This window comes from Dioscorea cayenensis, chromosome 15, assembly GCF_009730915.1.
Source record: "Dioscorea cayenensis subsp. rotundata cultivar TDr96_F1 chromosome 15, TDr96_F1_v2_PseudoChromosome.rev07_lg8_w22 25.fasta, whole genome shotgun sequence".
NCBI lineage: Eukaryota > Viridiplantae > Streptophyta > Magnoliopsida > Dioscoreales > Dioscoreaceae > Dioscorea > Dioscorea cayenensis.
The window spans coordinates 3259539-3282631 of record NC_052485.1 but is presented as its reverse complement, the minus strand read 5'-3'; the positions used below and the strand labels follow the sequence as shown (position 1 = coordinate 3282631).

Here is a 23093-nt window from a genome sequence, read left to right as displayed (position 1 = left end):
TAAGAAAATTATATATATATATATTAAAAAACTCAGGAAGATTTATGTAAAACATAAAAATTTTCATATAGAGGAATTGCTTCAAACATCCATTTACCTTTCTCAATAGGTTAAAAAAACCCTTTGATTTTTATATTCATACAAAGTCCTTTTGTTTTTAGTGAGTTGTTTTTCAATTTTTTTGTCCGGAATAAAATTTGGAATTTTTGATGAAATGACCCTCTAGTTATTTTCTCGCCATCAGACATTGAAAAGCAGTTTAGGAAGTTGAGAATCCTGAAGAGTAAATACTGGTAATAGGTTAATTTTTTTATTTGAAATCATGACGTTTTATTTGTGAATTCGTTTTCTTATTTATAATTAAGAGTTTTCTGTATATCATATAAGTTTTACAATTAGCATGCTCTACTTTAATTTAATATTTATCTTTTAATTAAAATGTAGCATTTCTATGTACTAAACGATAAGTGAAAAGATAGAAAAAATTAATTGAAATGATGGCTATCTATATTTTTTTAAAAAAAATTAGACAAGCTTGAGTGGAATTTTCTCAGCCAAAATTAAAATGTAATTTTAGAATTATTTTTTAAAAAAGAAGGTGTCTTTTAAGTGTGGTGCAAAGATCATAAAGTAATTAAACTGAAAAGTCTAAGTGTCTCTTAAATTCAAATGTAACATTAACTGATTGGGGTGTTTTAAAACTTTCATAATCTATAATTAATTTTTCTTTCATATATATATATATTTGGACGACAAGTATCAGAACCCATGGATGTGCACATGTCAGTACTAAGGCTCTACATCGACCCACATATCCTCAATTTGCGCAGAATATAAGGTTCGATCTCAGGTCATCTCTGAAACGAATATCTTACGCAAGGGATCCGATATCAATTGATCTAAACGCCGTTCACCTTTCATATACTATTATACAATTTTTTTAAAAAAATTTTAATTTTAATTTTAATTTTAACATTTTCGCTACGGTTAGACACTTCATTCCAAACGTTGTTTCTCACGTGTCACTCACACGTGCAACGTCATCACCCACACACTTTTGATTTTCCCTTTATATCCCTTTCACCTTCGTCTTCGAACCATCCCCCCCTTCGTTTTCTTCTCATCTCTCGCACGCTTCTCCGTCGCCAAACCCTCGTCTCCTCACCGTCATCGCCATGGCCAGTCCCAGGCCTTGGTTTCGCCGTTGCATGGAATACCTCAGGTGCGACTACTTCGTCTCCGACTCCGAGAAGGACCCCCATTCCCCCGGCACCATCGTCAAGCGCCAACCCGGCGGATGGAAATGCATGCCCTACATCATTGGTACTCTCTTTTTCTCTCCCGATCTAGGGTTCTTTTGATGTGTTTCTTTTGATGAGATTGATTGAATTTGAGATCGCATCATTTGGGGGTGGGTTTTGGTGTTGGTGATTGAAGGGAATGAGACGTTTGAGAGGGTGGCTTCCTTTGGGTTGACGGCGAACTTCACTGTTTACCTGGTGAATGAGCTTCACATGAAGCAGGTGTCAGCGACTAACCTCGCCAACATCTTCTCCGGCACCACCAACTTCGCTCCGCTTCTCGGCGCTTTCATCTCCGATGCCTATTGGGGCCGATTTCGTACCTTGGCCTACTCCTCCGTCGCTACCTTCTTGGTCAGTGCTCTCACTCTCTCAGCCCCACTTTTTTCGTTGTAAATTTCTGGCATTTTTGGGGGTGATTTGTGAAAAGTCACGCCGCTTGGGCCATCCGAGGACTGTTGACGAATTTCAAGTATTTGAAGGGACTGAGAGACAAGTAGATTGAATTGAATTTCCAATTTTCAAGGGACTAAGAATAATCTTTCACTTCTTGTGATTTGATGACCTTTTCCCTTGCTTTCTGTGAAAGTTTAATTTTTTTTTCTTTTAATTCTATTTTGTTTTTTATGACTATGCTGATGCCATACTTAAATTAAATGATTCAGAGTGTGTTTCACTCTTTTTTTTCTTTTTCTTTCATGAAAAAAACCTTTTTGCTATTGTTGGCTAGTCTTATTGGGAAAAAAATGTTCAGTCTCAAAATTAGAGTTTTTCATATTATATATATATATATATACACACACATATATACATATTTGAAAAAGTGTTTTTATCCAGAAGATTTGGAATTTTATTTTATTTCTTAACAAAAATGACACTTTTCTATGCTTCTATTCTCTGGGTAAATTTTTGTTATTTGTTGGGATTTATTAAGGAATACTTATAAGAATGTTTTCCCCTGCAAAATGCATGTTATCTTTTTATTTCTTTTATTATAATAATTTTCTCTTTTTGGAAGTGTGATTTAATGAAAAATTTAAACCTTTTCATTGTTTTCAAGGTGTTAAAAAAGGTAAAACATCTCAACTATTCTTTCTGATATAAAGATGTTTCTACGAGCTTTCGTTCTTCGCTTACAGTTCATGTACTAGAAAAAGCACTCATCCCAAAGAAAATGATTTATTTTTTATATATATATATTTTTTTACTTTGACCCCTTTTCCAATCAACGAATGCAGCCAGTCACAAGAAGCTCTCAGAGCTTTATTAGGCTAAGTAATGTTAGGCCCACATGCCATCTTTTCACTTGCAACACTGTGATCTCAAACCATGTTAAATTTGCACATATGAAGGAGATTGCTTGTTATTTAATCACCTCTTGCTTTAGTCTATTATCTTTTGCTCCCTGTGAGTCAATCTTGTTGTCAGACATGGTTTTATCTTGACTTTAGATGTTCATATGGATCAGATCACATTTATGGGTAAAGGCATTACTGTAGATTAATTTACTTCTTACAATTGAACCCCAACAAGTGGTACCACTACAGTTAAGCTCATGTGAATGGTATTTAGTATTTACTTTGTTTTACAGGGAATGGTAGTTTTGACACTAACTGCAGTAGTGCCAGACCTCCGGCCACCAGAATGCACACAAGCAAGCGAGCAAGCTGGGCTATGTACAGGGCCATCAAAATCTCAGCTTTCTGTTCTCTGGATTTCACTGGTCCTATTAGTCATCGGAGCTGGTGGTGTTCGGCCGTGCAGCATCACCTTCGGCGCCGACCAATTTGATCCAAACACAGAGAAAGGCAGGATAGGCATGAACAGTTTCTTCAATTGGTACTACTGCACTTCAACTGCAGCAGTAATGGTGGGACTGACAGTGGTTGTCTACATTCAGGATAGCATTAGTTGGGCCATAGGATTTGGTGTGCCCACTGGTCTCATGTTTTTGGCTATCATACTCTTCTTTCTCGGCACCAGGCTCTACATCTACGTCCCACCGGAGGGTAGTATCTTCACTGGAGTTGCACAAGTCTTAACAGCAGCATTCAAGAAACGCTCACTCAAGCTCCCTGCACCTAATAATGCAGAGGAACAAGAGGGATTGTTGTACAACCCCACAATTAGGAGTCCTCGTGTTCTTAAGCTTCCTCTCACTCTCCAATTCAGGTAAAACATTAAAACAACTCTTATCTCTTTTAGGTTTGTTGATTATTGGTGTCATCAATAGCAACCTTTATTCTTTCTAGTTGAACTGTCTTGCTATAATTGCATGATTCCTATACATTGCATCTATCCATTGACTTCGACAACTTTCTAAAGTTAAAAAGCTTACTCTCTCTCTCACTCACATGGTTTGCTTCCATGATTCTTTTTTCCAATTGGTCCCCATTCATGTTTTTTTTCAAACAATGTGATTGATTGGTACTGTTACAATGAATCATTACAGTGGATTGAACAAAGCCGCCATCAAATGTGAGGGTGAAGTGAAAGAGGATGGCAGCATAGCTCAACCATGGCGTCTGTGCACAGTGCAACAGGTGGAGGAAGTGAAATGCCTGATACGTATCATCCCTGTTTGGGCTTCCGGCATTGTGTGCTTTGTTGCACTAGCTCAACAATGGACCTTCGCAGTGCTCCAGTCACTACGCATGGACCGGCACTTAGGCCCACACTTCCAGATTCCACCAGGCTCTCTCGGCGCCATCGCCCTGCTCGCTCTCACACTCTTCATCCCAATCTACGACCAAGTCCTAGTCCCTGTCGCCCGTCACTTCACCAAGCACGAGAGCGGCATCACGATGCTCCAGCGCCAAGGGGTTGGCATGGTCATCTCGGCCATTTCCATGGTGGTGGCCGGGTTAATCGAGGTCAAGCGCCGCAACTCAGCGTTGGCGCACGGTGGCATGTCACCAATGTCCGTGTTGTGGCTGGTGCCACAGCTAGTGGTCATGGGTGTTGCTGAGGCATTCAACGCTGTTGGTCAGATAGAGTTTTATAACCGGCAGTTTCCAGAGCACATGCAGACGCTGGCCACGTCCTTGTTCAACTGCTCACTAGCCGGGGCAAACTACATGAGCACTGTGCTCGTTGTTATTATCAAGAACAACACGAGCTGGATTCAAGATGATATTAATGCTGCCAGGGTTGAGAATTTTTACTATATTATTGCTATCTTGGGTGTTGTCAACTTCGTTTACTTCCTTGTTGTCGCCCATTTCTATCGATACAAAGGGATGCCTGAGTACAAGAAGAATGATGGCGAGCTACAGAGTCTACCATAATGAGACTATGAATGAGAGAAGAGGGAGTGTGTCTTATGAACTTTTGGGTCCGTGTGTTAGAGTTAATTATTGTATGTTGTAATATTATATATATATATATATACTAAAAGAGGGAGACGATGAGTTGTTGGGTGGATGACAGTGAAACAGTGGGAAGGATGGTCACTGTGTAAGAATTGTAAGAGTGGGGTTTTGTCTGTTTTTATTTTTATTTTTAATTTTTATTTTTTTGTGGTGACTGGTGAGTCAATTTGGGGATGGACGGATGTTCTGGACACAAGCGAAGACTGGATTGAAATTTGAAATAGTGTTAGTAGTGGGTGACTGAAAGACAAAAGGATAGGGGGGGCGATGATGATGATGCATCCTATCTATCCATTCAATTTGAATCATAAAGTGACGAATGAATGAAAATGAGATATGCACGCATCACTCTCCTTTTAAATTTATTTTTTTTCAATAATTGCAGTGAATGACGACGAACATTAAATAAGGGTAGGTGTCTCATGAGTGGATGCTGTAAGTGTATATGATGATGCTCGGATGAGGACACGACCATCCCCACGAGCCTTGGTTAGGACCTTGATGTGCTCACGTGCAGTGATTTATTGAAAGGTGAGACATCATCATCGTCTTGACCAACAACTTAATCTCTCCCTCCTGATATCTTCTCAAAAGAGAGAAGAAAAAAACATTAAAAGATTCTTTCTTAAACTTTTTTTCTTCTTCATAGTTTACATTATTTAAGATGAGTTGTGAGATTAGAACCATCTTATCCTTGAAGATGCTAGCCCACATTCCTCCAAAATATATAATTAAATAAAATATATAATAGAATATTTCCTCCTGCAACAAACACTATATCAAGATTTACATACCTGCGGATTGCAGCTATTTTTTAAGGCCTCACCTGATTCCTCACTGAACAGGCCAGCTCTTTAGTTTTCCAGCTTGCATTTTTTTTAAAGGAAAAGGAGAAAAATGCATCATTCCAATGTATAACAAATATGAATAAATAACAACAGTATAAACATATGCTGTTGTTATTTGCAGTAATATGCATTCACTTATCAACCAACAAGTTTCACTCACTCACCTTCAGCTAAATCACAAAACTCTCCACACGGCTGTGGCGGCCATAATAATGCCTTCTCTTCTCCGAAGGTGTAGTCGAATAATCAAAATATGTACCTGTAGAGAAGATCTAAAAGTATATCAAACTTGCCGTACGCAGCCCAAATCGGTAGATTATGATAGCAACCAACATGAAAGGAAACAGATTTGAAACATTGCATGATACCAGGGTTAAATATGTTATGCTATACAATGGACATATTGGCTTTGCAAATGACCATAGATTGTGTCAACCTACAAGTCAGCTCACCACGCAAATAGAAAAAGATTTATACGTGGTAAATGAATGGAAAGAATTGGATTAACACAAATTTCTACCAAACTAATTTACAACTCTTTATGTTACATTTCAGGTGATGATGAGAAGGTTATTCTCATGGCCGTTGTTATTCACAATAGGGCGCAATGGGTCAACTTGCCAGGCACCATCCACAATGAACTTGATCTGTACCATTATCAGAGAAATTAGCAGAAAGAAGAGCAGAGGCTTTAGCTTCCACTAAAAAGTTGTTTCTCACCTCGTATCGGCCAGGATACAATTTTAAGTATAAGTAAAACATGCCTGCGGTTGATTTTTCCATCTTCCTCTGCAAATTACATGATAACAGTCAAGGTCCCCATACACATGTAGCGGTACATATAAATAGTTTCATATATGGAAAATAGTTGGTAGAAATGATGTGTCCTGGAAACGTGGGAACATGATCAAGATGAACCAAACAACCAAGCATACAAGACTAAAAGATTAGTCTCATTTTCAATCATCCATCAAATTCTATTACGGTTTAACATTAAAAGCACACTCTCAATTGAACAGCCTAAGGACTTAAAGACGATGGTAAAATTCTAATATGACTAACCAATAGCCACAGCATAAACCAAAGGTTCTGATGTACATACAAAACCAACTGCTTAAAGTTGAAAACCCATCAGAGTCACAGAAATGGCAAAGCAAAGGTACAGGTGTACATCCAACTAATCAGCGATAAGTCACACTGAAGGCAACAAATCGATATGCCTATGCCATATTTATATATATGAATATTTTCCTTTTACGGGAATGCTATCAGATAAGGAAAATATACTGTACTTGCAGTAGTCTGCAAAAATAAATAGCATTGAGAAGCTGAAGCAACCTTGGCATTTCTCAATGCCCTTTTTGAGGTAAAAGATTTAAAGACTAAGTAACCAACATAAAATTAATATTACACTAGTAATTCTCTGACGAGAAACATGGGAACAAGCTTGATTCCAAAAAAATGATAAGGAAAGAGTGGGGCAATGAAAAGTAACATGGATAGAGGATATACAGGAAATATTTTGTTGAAGTTATTCCACGTGGTTCGAGATATATACAAGTGCAAGAAGCATCTCCTAGTGAAATTTCATAATGGGAAAGAACACAGGCCTGATATTCACTGTGGACCAATCCTTAAAGATTATTGCTTGAAAATCACCAACTCAAATAGCCTTGGGATCTAAAATCCTAACAAGACCCCTTATTCTTCAAATGTTCCATCAGCAAAACAAAGAGAAGAGGAAAGCAGACACGGAAGGTAGGGCAATAACATCCTTGTAGTGGACATGTATAATTCATTATTAATTCCTGTCGAATTATTGTCACACAAACATACTTCCACATATGAATATGACCACCACTCTATCAGCTATTAAATATTGAAATAGCTCATCAAACCGGTCATGCACAACTAGCTATGTAATACAAAGACAATTTGCTAGATCTAGTTCGCAAAAGCACTTCAGACAAAAACTGTCTAAAAGAATGGAAGAGAGAGATGTAGCAAACCAGAACCATCATCACCAATGAATCAGCAGTCAACAGAAGTAGCATACCTTGCCTGCCCATCCATCAAAAGATCCAGCCAGGAATACCTCTGAAGCACAATTTGCCCAAATTATGCAAATCGTTTGGAGAAGTTGTATAGATCTTTTAGCAGCATCTAGTCTTCTTTGTTTATCTTCATTTATTTTTTGTGTTTCTCTGTCAAAAATCAAGTACCATCATGCTAATTCAGTCGAAAATTTAGTTAAAAGTGCCTTCTATACAGAGGATGATATCTGGATGTAAACATACAGAACAATTGTCTTTCCACATTAGAGGTATAACATACATTATCTCAAGTGCAATCTTTCCCTCCAGTACTGCTATTTTTGCTCGTATAGAACGAAGCTTATTCCGCGCATTCATTATTTCAGTCTCTTGGAATTCCCATGCATCAGAAAGCTTATGCATATCCTCAAGTGAATATTCCTGCAGCACGCAGCACACATAATGACGCATGAAAATTTACCATTGAAAAAGCAAATAAAATCAATTGAAGCAAGCTAAAGTACAATAAACCCATCAAAATCATACATGAGAGAGCAAATCAAATTAAAGGAAGACAAACTTCATAAGTTGCTGAAATTTGCTGAAGAGAAATCAGGATCAACAAAACATAATACATTTCTGACCATAAAAATAAAATAAAATAAATGAACGAATCCTTAATTTATAATTATGTTATGTTAAATGCTGGCAATCTATAATTTTAGTCTATTGTGAAAATGGTATTAGAAAAGATGAAATAAGAGAGCTATCATGGGGGATCATTGGCTGCCCATCTTGACAAAAAATTATCTATATGTTAGGTAAAGAGTAGTGAAAAACCAAATCAGATGGCAGAATGATGAAAAAATTGACACTTAAAACTTGAAAGTTTGTGGAGGAGGGCTATGAATGAATGCATGGGAAACATGCAAATTTATTACCTTACTGGAATATCCACCACCATTTCCAGACCTCAGCAGATGAAGCACAGATGTTAGTTCTGACTCCAATTGACGAAGCTGCATACGTATCTGATTTTGGTGTCTCCCATTACCATCAGATTTTGGTTCATTCCTTCCAGAACCACTTTCTTCAAGAGAGTCAACAGCTTTGCCATTAATGAAACCATCACTTAGGAAGCTGTGGTTCACAGTTTTTTTATCATCAGGAACAATTTCAGCAGCTGCAGCACACAATTACTTAAATTAACAATTACTGTATAACTCAAAGCTCAAGAAAGGCAGAATGAAGTATGATCACCTTCAAATTCAGATAATGAATTAAGTCTCTTAAGGTTCCATGTTGCCCATTCATCAGGTGTTGATTGTTTCTGTTCAGTTGTCTGTGCTGGCAATTGACTTTGAGGATGGGAATCACCAAAATTTGAGTTGGAACTCTGATGATAGTTAGAGGGTTCCAATCTGCCTCTGCCTTTGCTAGCTGCTGCCCTTGCACAAATGACAGAAAGAGCAGGTGTAGCACCATCAGATCCATCACATATCAACTTAGAAAATACAGTGGAGGGCTGAGTATAAAAAGCCTCATTTCTGCATTTAAAATTGTATGGCATGATGCCTACAGCTCAATAGATCACCGATTTCATCAGTGTAAAAGACCAGAAAGAACAATCAGTAGCATGCAAATGAGCCATCAACTTAACTTGACAAAGGACGAAACCACATTGTGCTTATGCATAAGAAGAACATGATATGTAGCATCCTTCCGAAAAGTTAATTGTGGAGTAATTCCCCAAATCAGATATTTAGAACATAAGAATATAGGATAGCCTGCTAACATAAATACCAGAGAGAATGTTTTACAAGACCTTTACAACTAGAACAAAGGCACAAATCTATGCCTTTGGTCAAACTCTTAAACATTACATATGGTTAAATGAGGAAATATTAGTCTCCTATCAACAAGATCCAATTCTAAATCTCATCACTCAAATTTTATATTTAGCTCTCAAGATGGAAAAGCTACACCAGTTATCGTGATCCATATGTTAAGAGATTAACTAGGGACTATACAAATAAATATTGTAGGTGTACAATTTGCATTAGGAAATTTGATTTAGTATTTCCACACATGCACACACACTGGGATGCAGAGAGAGATTTTAATGATAATATGGATTTCACAAGCAACGTTGAGAGTCTAAACTATAAGCTTTAACCTTGAATATTGAAACATACTATCTCCAATGTGGCCCCAAGTTACCCTATAGCCAACAAGACAAGGTGGTATTGGCAACCAAGCGGAAGTTGACTATGAAGTTAACAAGCCCTTACAATGGTTCATGTTTGTAATCAGTTGATTACTTATAATCTGATTTGAAATACCTCAAGATACCCCAAAATTAGAATGAATCCCTCACATACCATGAAAAAACTTAATTAAAGGATCTTTGAGTAGGTCTGGTGCATTGTTAAACAGGATGGTACCTCAACTTCTATCATTTATTGATTCGACATGACAATATCCAACATAAGATTCTTCTTGCAGAGGAATTAAAGTCCACATGTTGCGCATGAGGATTTGAACCGTAATCAATTTTTCTGGAGTTAGGATAACTTACCAATGTAGCTAAACATTAGACAATGCTGGATTTGATAATGAAAATAGGAAGGACCGAAGGAGTAAATGCACTCTTTGTTTGTAACTTAGTATGCTATCAGTTAAAATAAACTCATAATATGTGAAAGCTATGTTCTTTCTCCTTGTTCCTCAAGCTGAAAAAAAGAGCAGGGTAACATTACTCAGTATGAAAATGTAGGCTCTGAAATGCCGGAGTAATTTTCTTTAATAATGTAATTGAACCCACTGAACCTGTTACTGAAAGCGGACAAGTTCACTACGGTCACTAAAAGTCAAATATATATGACAGTGGATGATTAACCCATCTTCCTAAAGTTTAACGAATTGTTGAAAGCACTCCGGTGCATGAATAATTAAACCGTCCAAAAACTTGGCTAGTACAGGAAATCCTCCACAAGAAAGACAAAAGCAGCCATAAATAAATACATTCCAAAACAAAAATTCACCTGCATGCTCTTGATGATGCTCGCCACTCCTCCAAGACACACTACCGTTGATTTCCTTTTCTCTGGGTCCCAACCCAAATGTCAGATTCCTCTCTTTCTCGAGCCTACACAAGATCCCCTTAATCCCCGTATCTTCCTCGTTTTCCATGTCTCTTCAAACACACAAAAAAAAAAAAAACCAGAATCACTAAAGCACACCTCATCAAGAAAAAAAAAATAATAAAAAAAGGTATAATACTGAAAAAGCTAAGGAATAATCCACCAAAGCTTACATCAATCGACCCGAAGACGAAGCCAAAGCAAAACACTCCTCACCAGAGTCCCTCAAGGGCTCATTCGCAGGCTCCCAACCACTCTCCAAACCCTTCTCGTGCTCCCCTCCTCCATCTCCACCTCCACTTGCTCTTTCTCCCTCTCCTCCTCGCAATCCCATCCATAGGCAAGCCACCCACCACGGGAAGCAATAGCCTCAGCAGAGATCACCACGTCCAGCCGCGATCAGCTCCTGCCTACTAGGAAACAAACAAGGGTTACCAGAACCCTCCATAAACTCAAACACCTCAGCCTCAAGATCCTCAGACTCATCCTTCCCCTTCAATCCAAAAACCAAGCTCCATCTCCGATGAAACCCTAGGGTTTGACTCTTTGGCACATCGACACGGAGGAAAACAAATTCCTGGGGTCGTTTAGGCCACAAAAGAGGAAGAGATGGAAGGGAGGAGGCGATGGAGAGGGAGCGAGGCAAGGAGAACGGAGGACGCGAAGATGCGAGCATGGATTCAGGAACGAAAACCAAAGAGAACGATGAAACGAAGAAGACGAAGCGCTTATAAAGGAAGAAGAGAAGAGAAGAAGCGCGCGCGCGATAGCACAGGGAGAAGGGCGGTGAGCTTGGTTGACCTTTTTGGCCTTTTTGGGCTTTTTGGGGTTGAGGATGAGTCTTGGAGATTTCGGTAAGTTTACGGGGATGGTGATCGGATGCATTTGCATCGGGATCAGTGATTTTTAAAGATGAAAACAAATTAGGAAAAGGCTTCTTCTGGCTTCTTGTGTGACGGCCCATTGGGCTTATCTGGGCCCCATTTTTAATTATTTGAAAATAATAAGGGAAAAAAAGGTAAAGAGTTATTATTCTTTTTCTTTGCTTATATGTCCCTGCAAAAATGGAAATTTGCTTGTTTGCGTATGTAAAGATAGAATGTTTGGTTTAAAAAATTTTATTGAAATGCTTTATTTTTTTTTGTCTTGGTTTATTCATTTGAAAAATGAAAATTGATTTTTAATTGTGTAAATGTAGAAGTAAATAAAAATATTTGTAGAGGAATATAAGTAAATATCTAATTTTTATGAGGGTATAGAAGTATTTATATATATTTTTTTATGTGGATAGGGGTATGTATGCAGGCGATTTTTTCAAACTAAAATTATGTGCATCTTTAGAGTTATCATTATTTTTCAATGAGAATGACATCCATACTTTGACTTAAGCTAAAGGGAATTTTGAATTGACCATTTTATCCATATGTAATATATAATATTCAATACAAAAGAACTACAGTCCTTGTGTGCCATCCATGCAAAAAATATTATATAATTCCAATTAAAACAATCATCATTTAGTGAAATTTGATTAATTTTTTTAACAAAGATTTAATGCCTATAGCAAGCTCTGTTCAATGGAGGAAGGAGACTGGAATAAGCTCATTGAATTAGATAACATGATAAGTTTATCAGATGATTGGATTTATAGAATACTGAATTTTATTATTGCTTGATTGAGTTAAGACTCAAGCAATTCCAAAAATGAATCATCAGATGTAACACACTAATACTTTGTATTTATAGAAGAATAATTGTAGCAAATGTGATGATCATACATGGCTTATTGTTAATATTCAAAATAATTAAACTGATCAAATGATACAACAAAATCATATGGATATCAAGAAGGCAGCTTTGCCAGGAAAGTAAATCCACTGCCGCAGTAAACACGGAACTGGGAGCTAGCAAACGGTCCGTTGTAGCTGATGTCGAGTGCCTGCGGGCAAGTTTGGTCACATGAGTTGCCTAAACCAAGTTGGCCGTGTTCACCCCATCCCCAGGTCATGACTGTTCCGTGCTCTGTAAATAACAACAGTTGAAGATGCATCAGGAGCCGGGACTCTCGAAGCATTAGGTCGGTGATTCTGTGAATATGATGACGGTGTTCGATGTGTTACTCACCTGTTACCAGAGCTGAATGTTCGGCCCCTGCTGCAATGCATATGGCCTTCTCCCCGTCAAGGCCGGGCACCTTCCTCAGATTGGGTATGGCAGATGAATCTGAAAATACAGTCATGCAAAACTATCAAGAACTAAGAATTAATTCAAAGCCATTGAATATTTTCATTCATTTAAGTGTTTGCCATGAAAACAGTGTTTTTAATTGAAATAGTAAAATGAACAAGGGTTTCTCACCATCTGAAGAAGGACTAGATGCCTGCTGTGACTTCGGAGCACTAGCAAGCATTCCATGGTGATCTCCTCCAAGAATATATGTGTCACCGTCTGTCACATAATTATAGACAAAAACAACGGGAAATTAGATGAGATAACAACGGTTTCAGATAATTAACAGTTCATTTAGAAGATAGCTACCAGCAATTAATAGAGCATGATTCCAGCCAAGAACAACTTTTGAGAATCTCAATGGTGAAGTGAGAAGCTGTGGGATGTGACTACCTGAGCTCCCACCGAATCCTCTGCCCCAAGTGTACAGCTGCCCGTTAGCTAATGAAAAAGGTTCATCCATAACAATAATCATTCTTGAATTCAGTAAAAAGCTGAATCACTTGTGCATTCCATGAAATGTACCAAGACAAAGAACTCACAAGTCAGAGCAGCACTTTGGTCACCATTGGCGCATACATCAGCTATGCTACAATTTTCAAGTCCGGGAACAACCATAGGAAGATAACTGGATCTTGTGGCTGGTTTTCCAATTTGCCCATGTCTTCCAGCACCAAAGCCATATACCAAATCTCCTGATGAACTTGCATCTACATTTTCAGAAACACTTGAATGGGAAATGCCAACAATTGTCTAATAGATGCTGTACTAATTTAACATTAAAAAATTAAAAAATTTGCACAAAGAAGGCAGCTAGATGTTTAATATACTTCAGAGGTGTAAACAAAGAGGGCAAAGTGATTATGGTATTATGCACTCTGTCTACATCCAAAGAAAAAATCCAAGTAAATTAGTGCGAAGGAAAGGTTAGATGATAACGGAAAAATTGAAGGTGATATCACCATTGAAGAATTCTCAACATATCAACTTGATGACAGCAATAAATCATAACAACCAATACTATTGGATTAAGTTTCCCATGGCAAGCTTATATAGAATCATTGAAGAAAACTTCCTAATCCTGTCAGCATCCATGGGTTTATATAGACATTGGAAAAGAGGGAAATTTAAGCTCAAACAAATTCATCTCTAAAACCACACTAAATAAATTAATAATAAAACACGATTTTGAGACTTTAATCTTTACCTTTAACTAAGGCAATAGAATGCCGCATGCCACATGCTACTTGCTCAACATGGGTTGCATCAGAGAATGAGATTTCAATGGGAGAAGAATGTGACTCATTGTTTCCAGTTCCAAGCTGCCCAAATGACCCATCCCCACACATGAAGAGACGCCCAGTGTCTGTAGCACTAAAACAAAGTTTCACTAACATTTATCATGGAACAAACCAAGAATTCCTGACATGAGGTGTATCAGAGACATTAATAATAAGAGAGGTAATGGATAGAAGATTTGATTGGTGGAGATTAGTAATTTGATCAACAAAAGCTATTAATACAGCCTTTTAGTGTGAGAAATATTAATATGAACAAGAATAAGCTACCCTCTTCTAGGTCAAGAAAAGCCATGCATCGTGCAACACCATATCCTCCGTTTGTGATCAATGGTGAGCATAATGACAATGGCAGCAATCATTCTCAACTCTTCACACTGACCTTTAAATGAGCTTCAACTTTTCTTTTCCACATTCATCATTGTTCATATCTTTCCCTCTGTTCTGCTGATTCATTGGTTAAGTATCCAACTATCCATTGTGCACATGTTCATAAGTACTCAAGTGGTCATGATATCCCAATATAAAAGAAAAAACTAGATCAAATAACCAAATTCCTCATTCATGGAGACACACACATACAGACATACATACAAAAACAAGTTTGTCGACAAAGAAGACTTGGAAAGAAGTGGTCCTATAACCAAGCAAAAATAAGATATACTCCTGGTTAATAGACTAAAATCAAAACTCTATAAAGAGGCAGAAACTAGAAAGTAGACGTTAATTATATTGTTCAATCAAAGGGTACCATACAGCTCCCCCTCTCAAGTTGCATAGTGCTCCAAATCATCAAAAGATTTATCTTTTATTAAAGAAACCACAAGCAGGATCCGAACCAACTATTATTCACACACAATTGAATACTTCCAATCATTGAGCAGAAAAATTGAAGGCAAGAAAGGAATCCACAATCACAAAGTTAGCATTTTGCACAAACCTGTGACAAATCCAGAGTGATTCCACCCAGCAGCAACATCAGAAACAAAAAAACTCTCCAACAACTTGACAACCCTAGGTTTCAAGCAATTGTTCATCTCCTCATGGCCAAGTTGGCCTTTTGTTCCTCTCCCCCAAGTCCATACCTTGCCATCACCTACAAAATCACACAAAAAGAGTATTAAAAAACACAAAACCTAGAATACCTATCAAAGAATCAATAGTCATGGTGGATATTGGAATCACCGGTGAGGGCGATGGCGTGGGCGCCGCCGCATGCGATGTGGGAGATGGCGGGGAGGGATGTGATGCGCTGAGGGAGGAACTGATCCTCGAGCGTGCCAGTGGCGAGCTGGCCCTCCGTGCCGGCGCCCCAGCTCCACAAGCACACCTCCTCCTCTTGCTCTCCACTCGCCGGCGTCGCCGCCATTGTTGCGCCAGTTTGTTCCCGCGATTTCGATTCAATGATGTATTATTATATTTACTTCAATTTGATTTATAAAACAAATATTTGGATAATTTTGTTTTTGTTTTTGTTTTTTTTACAAAGTTTGGATAATTTTGTAACTATTTTTTTTTCTTTATAAAAAAACTTTTTTTTCCCTTTTTATATTTTCAGTATATATAATTGAAAAATTACATAAAACCATCTTTGTAACAAGAATGGTAACTTCTTCCTTTTAATATAAATATAAATATATATATATATATATATATATATATATATATATATATATATAACATTTCGGAGTAAAAATCTGAAGTGAATGCTTATAATGTTGAGTTTTCATTTATTATTTTTTTTTTTTGAGAAAGGTGACAAGCGCCGGAACCCGGGATGAATACATGGGGGAGGCGCGCTCACCACCGAATCGTGCCCTCACCTTGCGCGAGATGGGGATCGAACTCGGAGAGCCACGCTCGACACTCGAGACGAACACCCTACGCAAGGGACCCGATGGCAATAGACCAAATGGTCGTTGGCGTTAAGTTTTTATTTTAACTATTGAACTTCAATTTGTATTATTTTGATTATTTATTTTTATTTTTTAATTTATTAGGAAGGTATCAGAGAATTCCAAAGAGAATTTGATGATCTGTACAAATTGAAGATCGATTCTAAAAGAAAACTATAGTACCCTAATATTTCATGTATAAATGACTTCTAAAAAAATCAATAATTGATCCCGATTTTTTTATATATAGAGACAGATGACAAACTCCTAATTTAAATAAAAGTCAAGAGTGTGCATATGAAATTATCACCTTTACACATTTGTGGTCTTACTTTTGTAGACCTTATAAGAAATTGGTGCTAATAGGTTAAGAAGCTAATAACTCTTATTTTTTAAATAATATGATTATTGATTTTTTCAAAAGATATATATAGACATATAAATAACAATATTAATATATTTATATTATTTTAAAAAACATACAAATTATTTTCATTCAAGTCTTTAAACTAGTGGCATATTACTGGTGTATACATGAAAGCATACAATGTCAATTATCACACATATAATATATACTTCTATTTTAAAAAAAATTATTAACAAAGACAGTGAGGAAGAGAGAGAGGCAGTGGCGGCGCAGGGGTGTGGCAAGGAGGGACATCCGCCACACCCTCCGCCGGAGAAAAAAAAACCTGTGTAGAGTCACGAGTGGTAGCAGCAGCATATGCATGGCAGTCACAACTACGATGGCTGCAACATCTCCTTTTCTCAGTATGGCGACTACTGGCGCCAAACCAAGAAGCTCGCCATCGCTCACCTTCTTAACCAAAAGCGTGTCCGGTCCTTTCATACTCTCCGGCAACACCAAGCTTCTCTTATGATTCAAAAGATAGCCGGTAGTAAAGAGGAGGAGGTGGTGAATGTCAGTGAGATTGTGTATGAGTATTCAAAAGAGGTGGTGAGCAGAGCGATGTCCGGGAAGTTGGGGAATGCTGAGAAGTTGAAGGAGATGGAGGAGGATTCATCAGTGTTGTTAGGAGGGTTTCAGGTTTGTGATATGTTTCCGGCGATGGGATGGTTAAGTGCGTTGATGGGGTTGGATGGGAAGCTGGAGAGGATTGCCAGGAAGTTGGATGTGTTCCTTAGTAAGATTTTGGAGGAGCATGTTGAGCGCCGGCGACATGGCGGCACCGGAGAGAAGGAGGAGGAGGACTCCGTTGACCTTCTGTTGGTGTTGAAAGAGGGAGAAGATGGAGACTTTGCCATCGCTGATGAAAACATCAAGGCTATAACCATGGTAATTTTTTTTAAATTATTTTTGCGGTATTTTTTTAAATAATCATATGTCTATACACACCTTTTCAAAATCTTAAAATTGCAAACCCATATAGAGACACACATACACTAATATTTCCTATCATTTGATAATAATAATAATAAAAAAAGGCTATCCTCCTTTTTTTTAAAAAAAAAAAAAAATTTAGTTCAATAATCAATGATCTATGATGGTGAATGAGTGTTATTTTTTAGGTTTTAAAAGATATATGCATATATAACAATCCATTAGTTGCAATTATTTGGAATTACTACATGAATTTTTTTTTTCAAGGGTAAAAAACTATATATATATATATATATTAGAAATTTGTTTAAAAACAAATAATAAACTATAGGTTTTATAGAATATGTTTACATATGACCAACAATTATTTAATCTATTAACAATAGATCCCATGCACAGCAAACCCATCTATTCTTTTTGGATAAAAGAAGTGTACCCGAAAAGACACTAATTTTCACTTTAGCCAAATGAAGTTAAAGTAAGAGCCGGTCACATTCCAAGGTCCCTTTTTCTCATACAACACACAGAAGCATTGAAAGTAGAAGGCACTCAAAGAAGATACTTTGCCTTCGTATTCACGCCGAGAGAGCACCTCCGGAGTTGGAGTACTCCATTGGTTAAGAAAAATTAGTTGTTATTCATATACTTGTGTACAATAATGAATTTTTTTTTAATTAATTTGACTTTCTTGTTATTGAATAGATCAATTAACTTTTGATATGTTTTTTTTATGTATTTATGTTTCATGTTTGTATGTCAGATTTTTTGTTGACTGATCAGAATGTTTATTCGGCGGCTGGAAATTTTTTTTTCCGTCAACTTTTGCCTCACCTTTTGATGAGTCCTGGCACCGCCATTGGAGAGAGGGGTAGGCACAAATAAATTGATGAATAGTACTTATAACAGTGAAAATTTCTGTTCTCTCTCCGAGTGGGTTGTTTCCACTTTTCCGTGCATCCCACTTGATACTGTTTATAATCACAGTATTACTATTCTTGACATGTTCTTTCTCCGTTTGAGTCTTAGTTTAATTTGGTCTTGCACGGGTAGATATACTAGAAATGAGATTTTACGGTTGTGATGGATTCAAATATTGTGTATAAAAGATTGAATGGTTCAGATTTAATTCACATACTGTGCATAAAAGATTGGATGGTTCAGATTTAATTACTGTGTATCTCACTTGATATTGTTTATTACCACAATATTACTATTATTGTGCATAAAAGATTGGATGGTTCATATTTAATCACTGTGTATCCCATTTTTCACCCTGCATATCACTTGATGCTGTTCATAACCACAGTATTACTATTCCTAATATGTTGTTCCTTTGTTTGGGTTTTAGTTTAATTTGGTCTTACACTAGTAGGTATAGTAGAAACGAGATTGGACTGTTGTGATAGATTCAAATATTGGATGGTTTAGATTGATCCCACTTGATACTGTTCATAACCACAGTATTACTATTCCTCAAATTTAATCATCACTGTTGGATTCGAATCCAACGATTCAAAGAAACGTCCATGGATTCAAAATCTACGAACGTTCATACGGACGGTAACTATGAACATCAGTAGATTTTTAATCTACGAACGTTTCTTTGAACCGTTGGATTTAAATCCAACAGTGATGATTAAATTTGAGGAATAATAATACTGTAGTTATGAACAGTATCGAGTGGGATACACAGTAAAAAAAATTGTGCCAAATTAAACTAAAACCCAAACAAAAAAGCAACATATCAATCAGTTCGGGGAAATGATAGAAATTTTCACTGTTATAAATAATGTTCATCAACTTATTTGTGTATATCTCTCTTCTTTATTGTATCTCTATTTTTATAAATTTTAAGTACGTACCTGTGAAATTCCCCAGAATATGTTTCTTCTATATATATATTGCTAACATAGGTAGTGCATCCAATTTTGCAATATATATAAATAAAGATTAAAGAAATCATATCACACAAGGTAAGATGCCTGTCTGATATCATATAAACTATTCAAAAATCTAATCAAATAAATATAGATGCTTACCACATGAATACCAAAAAGTAAAATATGTATAACTATAAACAGACAAAAAGAAAAAAGAAAAGTCATCATACCAATTTCAATATAACTACATTTTATATTACTTTTTTAAATAAATAAAAAATATAAAAATATATATATATATATAAACACAGAAAAGCCTAAAAGGACATGCTAGAAATGGCCACCTTCATGCAACCTCCTGAACAAAGTCCAAGAACACCATGAACAACAAGACTACAAATAGTCTTTAAAAACCATTTTCAAAAATTTTCAACCAACGGCTACTTCCACCACAAATTTTCACACTTCCCCATGCAAATGTCTCCCTCTCTACATCTGTGCTCTGTACCTCACTTTACTTTAATAATTAAAGGATACCTCCAATGATCCCCCACACACTATACTCTACTCTCTCTCTCTCTCTCTCTCTCTCTCTCTCTCTGTTCACTTCCTCTCTTCTTCCAAGCTTCACTACCAAGCAAGCAAACTTCTGCATTTCCTCTTCACAATGAAGCTCTACTTGTCTCTCTTAGCTTTCTTTACTCTCTTCTCCTTGTGTATTACTCCATCTTGCTCTCTTACACCAGATGGTAAGCTATACTAATCTCTTCACTGAGTTCACTGGGTTCCTGTTGTTGTTTTGAACTAAAGATGTGGTTTTTGATAACAGGAGAAGCACTCTTGGAGTTGAAGAGTGGGTTTAATGATAGTAAAGGGTTTTTAAGAAGCTGGAAGCACAAGGACCATAACCCTTGTGGTTGGCTTGGTGTCACTTGCCACTTCCCTGACCTCCGCGTCCGCTCCATGTTCACCACCTTTCTCTTCTGTTTATCTTTTTGTGTCTTTTCATCTTGTTTGTTTCAATGTTTCTTACTCTTTTTGGTATGTATGGACTTCATTGCAGTAACTTGCCTTACATGCAACTTAGTGGTTTTATCTCTCCTAGCATTGGCAAACTCCAAAGACTGCATAGACTGTAAACTCATTTGCACTGCACACTTGTTCTTTCTACTATTGGTGTGTGTTTTTCAGTTTGTGTTTCTGATTGGATTGTGTTTTGGTTCTGATTTTGGGTAAAGGGCTTTGCATAGAAACAGCCTGCATGGACCGATTCCTCCTGAAATCAAGAACTGCAGTGAACTCAGAGCTATGTGAGTAATCACAGTTGTTTTTTATTTGCTTTTTTAGTGCTTGTTCTTTGTTACTTATTTTTGTGTATTTCTTTTTGTGTTTGTGAAGTTATCTTAGAGCTAACTACTTGCATGGTAGCATTCCTGCTGAGCTTGGAGAGTTAGTTCATCTCACAATCCTGTATGTGACTTCTCCAATGTCTTGTGATCATTCTCATGTGTATTCTTTTTTTTAATTTCTGATTAGTTGTATGTGGGCAATGTAGAGATTTGTCTAGCAATTTGCTTAGGGGAACAATACCGCCATCCATTGGACGGCTTGTCAATCTGCGGTTCCTGTGAGTTAAACTTGGATTTTTAACTAAACCAATTGATTCTGCGAAGTTTCTGTTGTTTTTGATTGTTAAATTATGCTTGATGCTTTGAATTTTCAGTAATTTGTCAACCAACTTCTTTTCTGGTGAGATACCAAATGTTGGAGTGCTTAACACTTTCAGGAACACCTCGTAAGTTTTGCAATCTGTAACATTTCTACTCCTACATGACAGTATTTGTTATCTTTTCGGTTTCTTGATGTCTAATTGAAATGATATGTATATATAGATTTGTCGGGAATTTGGAGCTTTGTGGTCTTCCAATTCAGAAACTATGTAGAGGTTCATTGGGTTTCCCAGCGGTGCTACCGCACTCCGATAATGTTGCTTCTCAAGGTACAACTCATTTCCATGCTTCTTCTCTAAACCGTTTTATATGAAAAGATAAACAAAGACAAGTTCATCGTTGTCGCATAATAATACTAATTTTGTTTTTATGTTCTTTCAAGGATTTGAATCAGCGGGAGTTCCGCCAATGCAAACTAGACGAACACCTCATTTTCTCAACGGTGTTCTAATTGGCGCAATGTCAACATTGGGTCTTGCACTTGTTGCGATCCTTGGTTTCCTTTGGATATGTTTACTATCAAGAAAGGGCAACCTCAGTGAAAAATATGTGAAAGTTGATAAACAGCATGTCCCTAATATAGGCAAGTCAATAATCTCTCAATGCTAATCGTTGTTCTCTATTTAAAATGGCACTTCTGACTCCTAATTCTTCGCCGCGGATCATTCTTATCAGGGACTAAGCTTGTGACATTTCATGGAGATATTCCATATTCATCGGAGGAGATCATTAAAAAGTTGGAGCAATTAGATGAAGAAGATGTTGTCGGGTCAGGTGGTTTTGGCACCGTATATAAAATGGTAATGGATGACTCTAGCATATTTGCTGTCAAGAGAATTGACAGAAACCGCGAAGGTTCTGATCAAATATTTGAGACGGAGCTCGAAATTTTGGGTAGCATCAAACACATAAACCTTGTCAACCTCCGGGGATATTGTAGGCTACCCACTGCTAAGCTTCTCATATATGATTACTTAGCTTTGGGAAGCTTAGATCACTATCTACATGGTGATCTTTCTTGATTCTTTTCGGTCTAGTTTAATTTTCTTAATTGAAATACATATCTGTTTGTTGAGTATTGTTGGTTTGTGCTTTGAATTCTAGACCACGGGGAAGACGAGCAGCAGTTGAACTGGAATGCTCGGATGAAGATCGCACTAGGTTCTGCTAGAGGACTTGCGTACTTGCACCATGACTGCTCTCCTGTCATCATTCATCGGGACATTAAGTCGAGCAATATACTACTTGATAGAAGTTTAGATCCTCATGTTTCTGATTTTGGCCTTGCGAAGCTACTTGTCGATGATGATGCTAATGTTACAACTGTAGTTGCTGGTACTTTTGGCTACCTAGCTCCAGGTATGTTATTCTCTGTTTTGGTTTGGGGTTTTATGATTTATCGGCCTCATTTTTTTTATGATGTTGTTCATCGGTTTATCGTATTTTCTTAACAGAATATCTGAATGATGGTCATGCAACTGAGAAATCAGATGTTTATAGCTTTGGTGTGCTTCTCTTGGAATTAGTCACAGGAAAGAGGCCAACAGATCCTTGTTTTGTTAGAAGGGGTTTGAATGTTGTCGGCTGGGTAAGCAAATTACATTTCCTTTCCATGATATATGTACAATGTAAATATAACCATTTGTTGAAACATAGGTGCAGTATTGAAATCTTACATATTCCTGCAGTTGAATACGCTGAACGAAGGGGATCGGTTGGAGGAGATAATAGATGAGAAATGTGGTAATGTAGATGCCGAAGCAGTTGAAGCGGTTCTTGATATAGCTGCAATGTGTACCGATGCAAACCCCGATGAACGCCCGACGATGAACAGGGTCTTGCAGATGCTGGAGGATGAGTTCATGTCACCTCGATCGCGTGATTTCTATGAAAGTCATCACCTGGACATAATCTAGGTTATGGAGAAAGTTTTGTAGATAAATGTGTGCTGTTTTGCAGTTTCTTCTGGAGAGTTTCAGTTTATGCTTCACTATCTAGTGAAGTGTTTTGTATAGAAGTTAAA

At 37.2% G+C, this 23093-nt stretch overlaps 5 protein-coding genes across 11 annotated transcripts; 3 read left to right on the top strand and 2 right to left on the bottom strand.

The window, feature by feature from the left end:
* The first annotated feature begins 1105 nt into the window (after window positions 1-1105).
* Window positions 1106-4826, top strand: LOC120276867 (protein NRT1/ PTR FAMILY 2.13-like). Its single transcript, XM_039283597.1, has 4 exons — window positions 1106-1323; window positions 1438-1655; window positions 2893-3473; window positions 3754-4826. Exons 1-4 carry the CDS (start codon window positions 1176-1178, stop codon window positions 4586-4588), a joined length of 1782 nt encoding a protein of 593 aa, XP_039139531.1. The 5' UTR covers window positions 1106-1175; the 3' UTR covers window positions 4589-4826.
* A 166-nt stretch (window positions 4827-4992) lies between these two features.
* On the bottom strand, window positions 4993-11186 carry LOC120276868 (protein PTST homolog 2, chloroplastic). 5 transcript variants are annotated; one of them, XR_005541376.1, is made up of 11 exons: window positions 10870-11186; window positions 10598-10749; window positions 8814-8996; window positions 8495-8736; window positions 7855-7994; window positions 7577-7724; window positions 6241-6309; window positions 6069-6167; window positions 5685-5779; window positions 5467-5538; window positions 4993-5255 (listed from the first exon to the last, which is right to left on the bottom strand). XR_005541376.1 is itself a non-coding variant. In XM_039283599.1 (9 exons), exons 1-8 carry the CDS (start codon window positions 11028-11030, stop codon window positions 6072-6074), a joined length of 1191 nt encoding a protein of 396 aa, XP_039139533.1. In that variant the 5' UTR covers window positions 11031-11186; the 3' UTR covers window positions 5855-5956; window positions 6069-6071. The 5 variants fall into 5 exon arrangements, 3 of the variants coding, with proteins under 3 accessions (XP_039139533.1, XP_039139532.1, XP_039139534.1); XR_005541375.1 differs by having other exon boundaries at window positions 4993-5538; XM_039283599.1 differs by lacking the exons at window positions 4993-5255; window positions 5467-5538; window positions 5685-5779 and adding an exon at window positions 5855-5956.
* Window positions 11187-12424: 1238 nt separating this feature from the next.
* Window positions 12425-15631, bottom strand: LOC120276955 (ultraviolet-B receptor UVR8). 2 transcript variants are annotated; one of them, XM_039283696.1, is made up of 8 exons: window positions 15409-15631; window positions 15164-15319; window positions 14133-14291; window positions 13468-13635; window positions 13235-13366; window positions 13055-13144; window positions 12821-12919; window positions 12425-12718 (listed from the first exon to the last, which is right to left on the bottom strand). In XM_039283696.1, exons 1-8 carry the CDS (start codon window positions 15590-15592, stop codon window positions 12540-12542), a joined length of 1167 nt encoding a protein of 388 aa, XP_039139630.1. In that variant the 5' UTR covers window positions 15593-15631; the 3' UTR covers window positions 12425-12539. The 2 variants fall into 2 exon arrangements, with proteins under 2 accessions (XP_039139630.1, XP_039139631.1); XM_039283697.1 differs by having other exon boundaries at window positions 13468-13620.
* Window positions 15632-16750: 1119 nt separating this feature from the next.
* Window positions 16751-18351, top strand: LOC120278095 (cytochrome P450 71A9-like). The gene is made up of 2 exons (XM_039285002.1): window positions 16751-17415; window positions 18221-18351. The coding sequence occupies exons 1-2, from the start codon at window positions 16843-16845 to the stop codon at window positions 18230-18232; spliced, it is 585 nt and encodes a 194-aa protein (XP_039140936.1). The 5' UTR covers window positions 16751-16842; the 3' UTR covers window positions 18233-18351.
* A 1567-nt stretch (window positions 18352-19918) lies between these two features.
* Window positions 19919-23021, top strand: LOC120277449 (LRR receptor-like serine/threonine-protein kinase FEI 1). Of its 2 annotated transcripts, none has more exons than XM_039284304.1 (13): window positions 19919-20089; window positions 20170-20305; window positions 20404-20475; window positions 20579-20650; window positions 20769-20810; window positions 20896-20967; window positions 21064-21135; window positions 21233-21339; window positions 21453-21653; window positions 21746-22078; window positions 22175-22429; window positions 22525-22658; window positions 22759-23021. In XM_039284304.1, exons 1-13 carry the CDS (start codon window positions 20008-20010, stop codon window positions 22984-22986), a joined length of 1806 nt encoding a protein of 601 aa, XP_039140238.1. In that variant the 5' UTR covers window positions 19919-20007; the 3' UTR covers window positions 22987-23021. The 2 variants fall into 2 exon arrangements, with proteins under 2 accessions (XP_039140238.1, XP_039140237.1); XM_039284303.1 differs by having other exon boundaries at window positions 19920-20089; window positions 20739-20810.
* The last annotated feature ends 72 nt before the right edge of the window (window positions 23022-23093 follow it).

Coding starts and splice junctions, on each gene's coding strand:
- LOC120277449 (XM_039284303.1), top strand. CDS start 20,008: ATGAAGCTCTACTTGTCTCTCTTAGCTTTCTTTACTCTCTTCTCCTTG. Junction 21,136..21,232: donor AACACTTTCAGGAACACCTC/GTAAGTTTTGCA, acceptor ATGTATATATAG/ATTTGTCGGGAATTTGGAGC. Junction 21,654..21,745: donor ACAGCATGTCCCTAATATAG/GCAAGTCAATAA, acceptor CATTCTTATCAG/GGACTAAGCTTGTGACATTT.
- LOC120276868 (XM_039283598.1), bottom strand. CDS start 11,030: ATGGGATTGCGAGGAGGAGAGGGAGAAAGAGCAAGTGGAGGTGGAGAT. Junction 7,725..7,854: donor AAGATTGCACTTGAGATAAT/GTATGTTATACC, acceptor GATTTTTGACAG/AGAAACACAAAAAATAAATG. Junction 6,168..6,240: donor TGTATCCTGGCCGATACGAG/GTGAGAAACAAC, acceptor ATAATGGTACAG/ATCAAGTTCATTGTGGATGG.
- LOC120276867 (XM_039283597.1), top strand. CDS start 1,176: ATGGCCAGTCCCAGGCCTTGGTTTCGCCGTTGCATGGAATACCTCAGG. Junction 1,324..1,437: donor ATGCATGCCCTACATCATTG/GTACTCTCTTTT, acceptor TGGTGATTGAAG/GGAATGAGACGTTTGAGAGG. Junction 3,474..3,753: donor CCTCTCACTCTCCAATTCAG/GTAAAACATTAA, acceptor GAATCATTACAG/TGGATTGAACAAAGCCGCCA.
- LOC120278095 (XM_039285002.1), top strand. CDS start 16,843: ATGCATGGCAGTCACAACTACGATGGCTGCAACATCTCCTTTTCTCAG.
- LOC120276955 (XM_039283696.1), bottom strand. CDS start 15,592: ATGGCGGCGACGCCGGCGAGTGGAGAGCAAGAGGAGGAGGTGTGCTTG. Junction 13,367..13,467: donor CCAAAGTGCTGCTCTGACTT/GTGAGTTCTTTG, acceptor CTTTTTCATTAG/CTAACGGGCAGCTGTACACT. Junction 13,145..13,234: donor TCATGCTCTATTAATTGCTG/GTAGCTATCTTC, acceptor ATTATGTGACAG/ACGGTGACACATATATTCTT.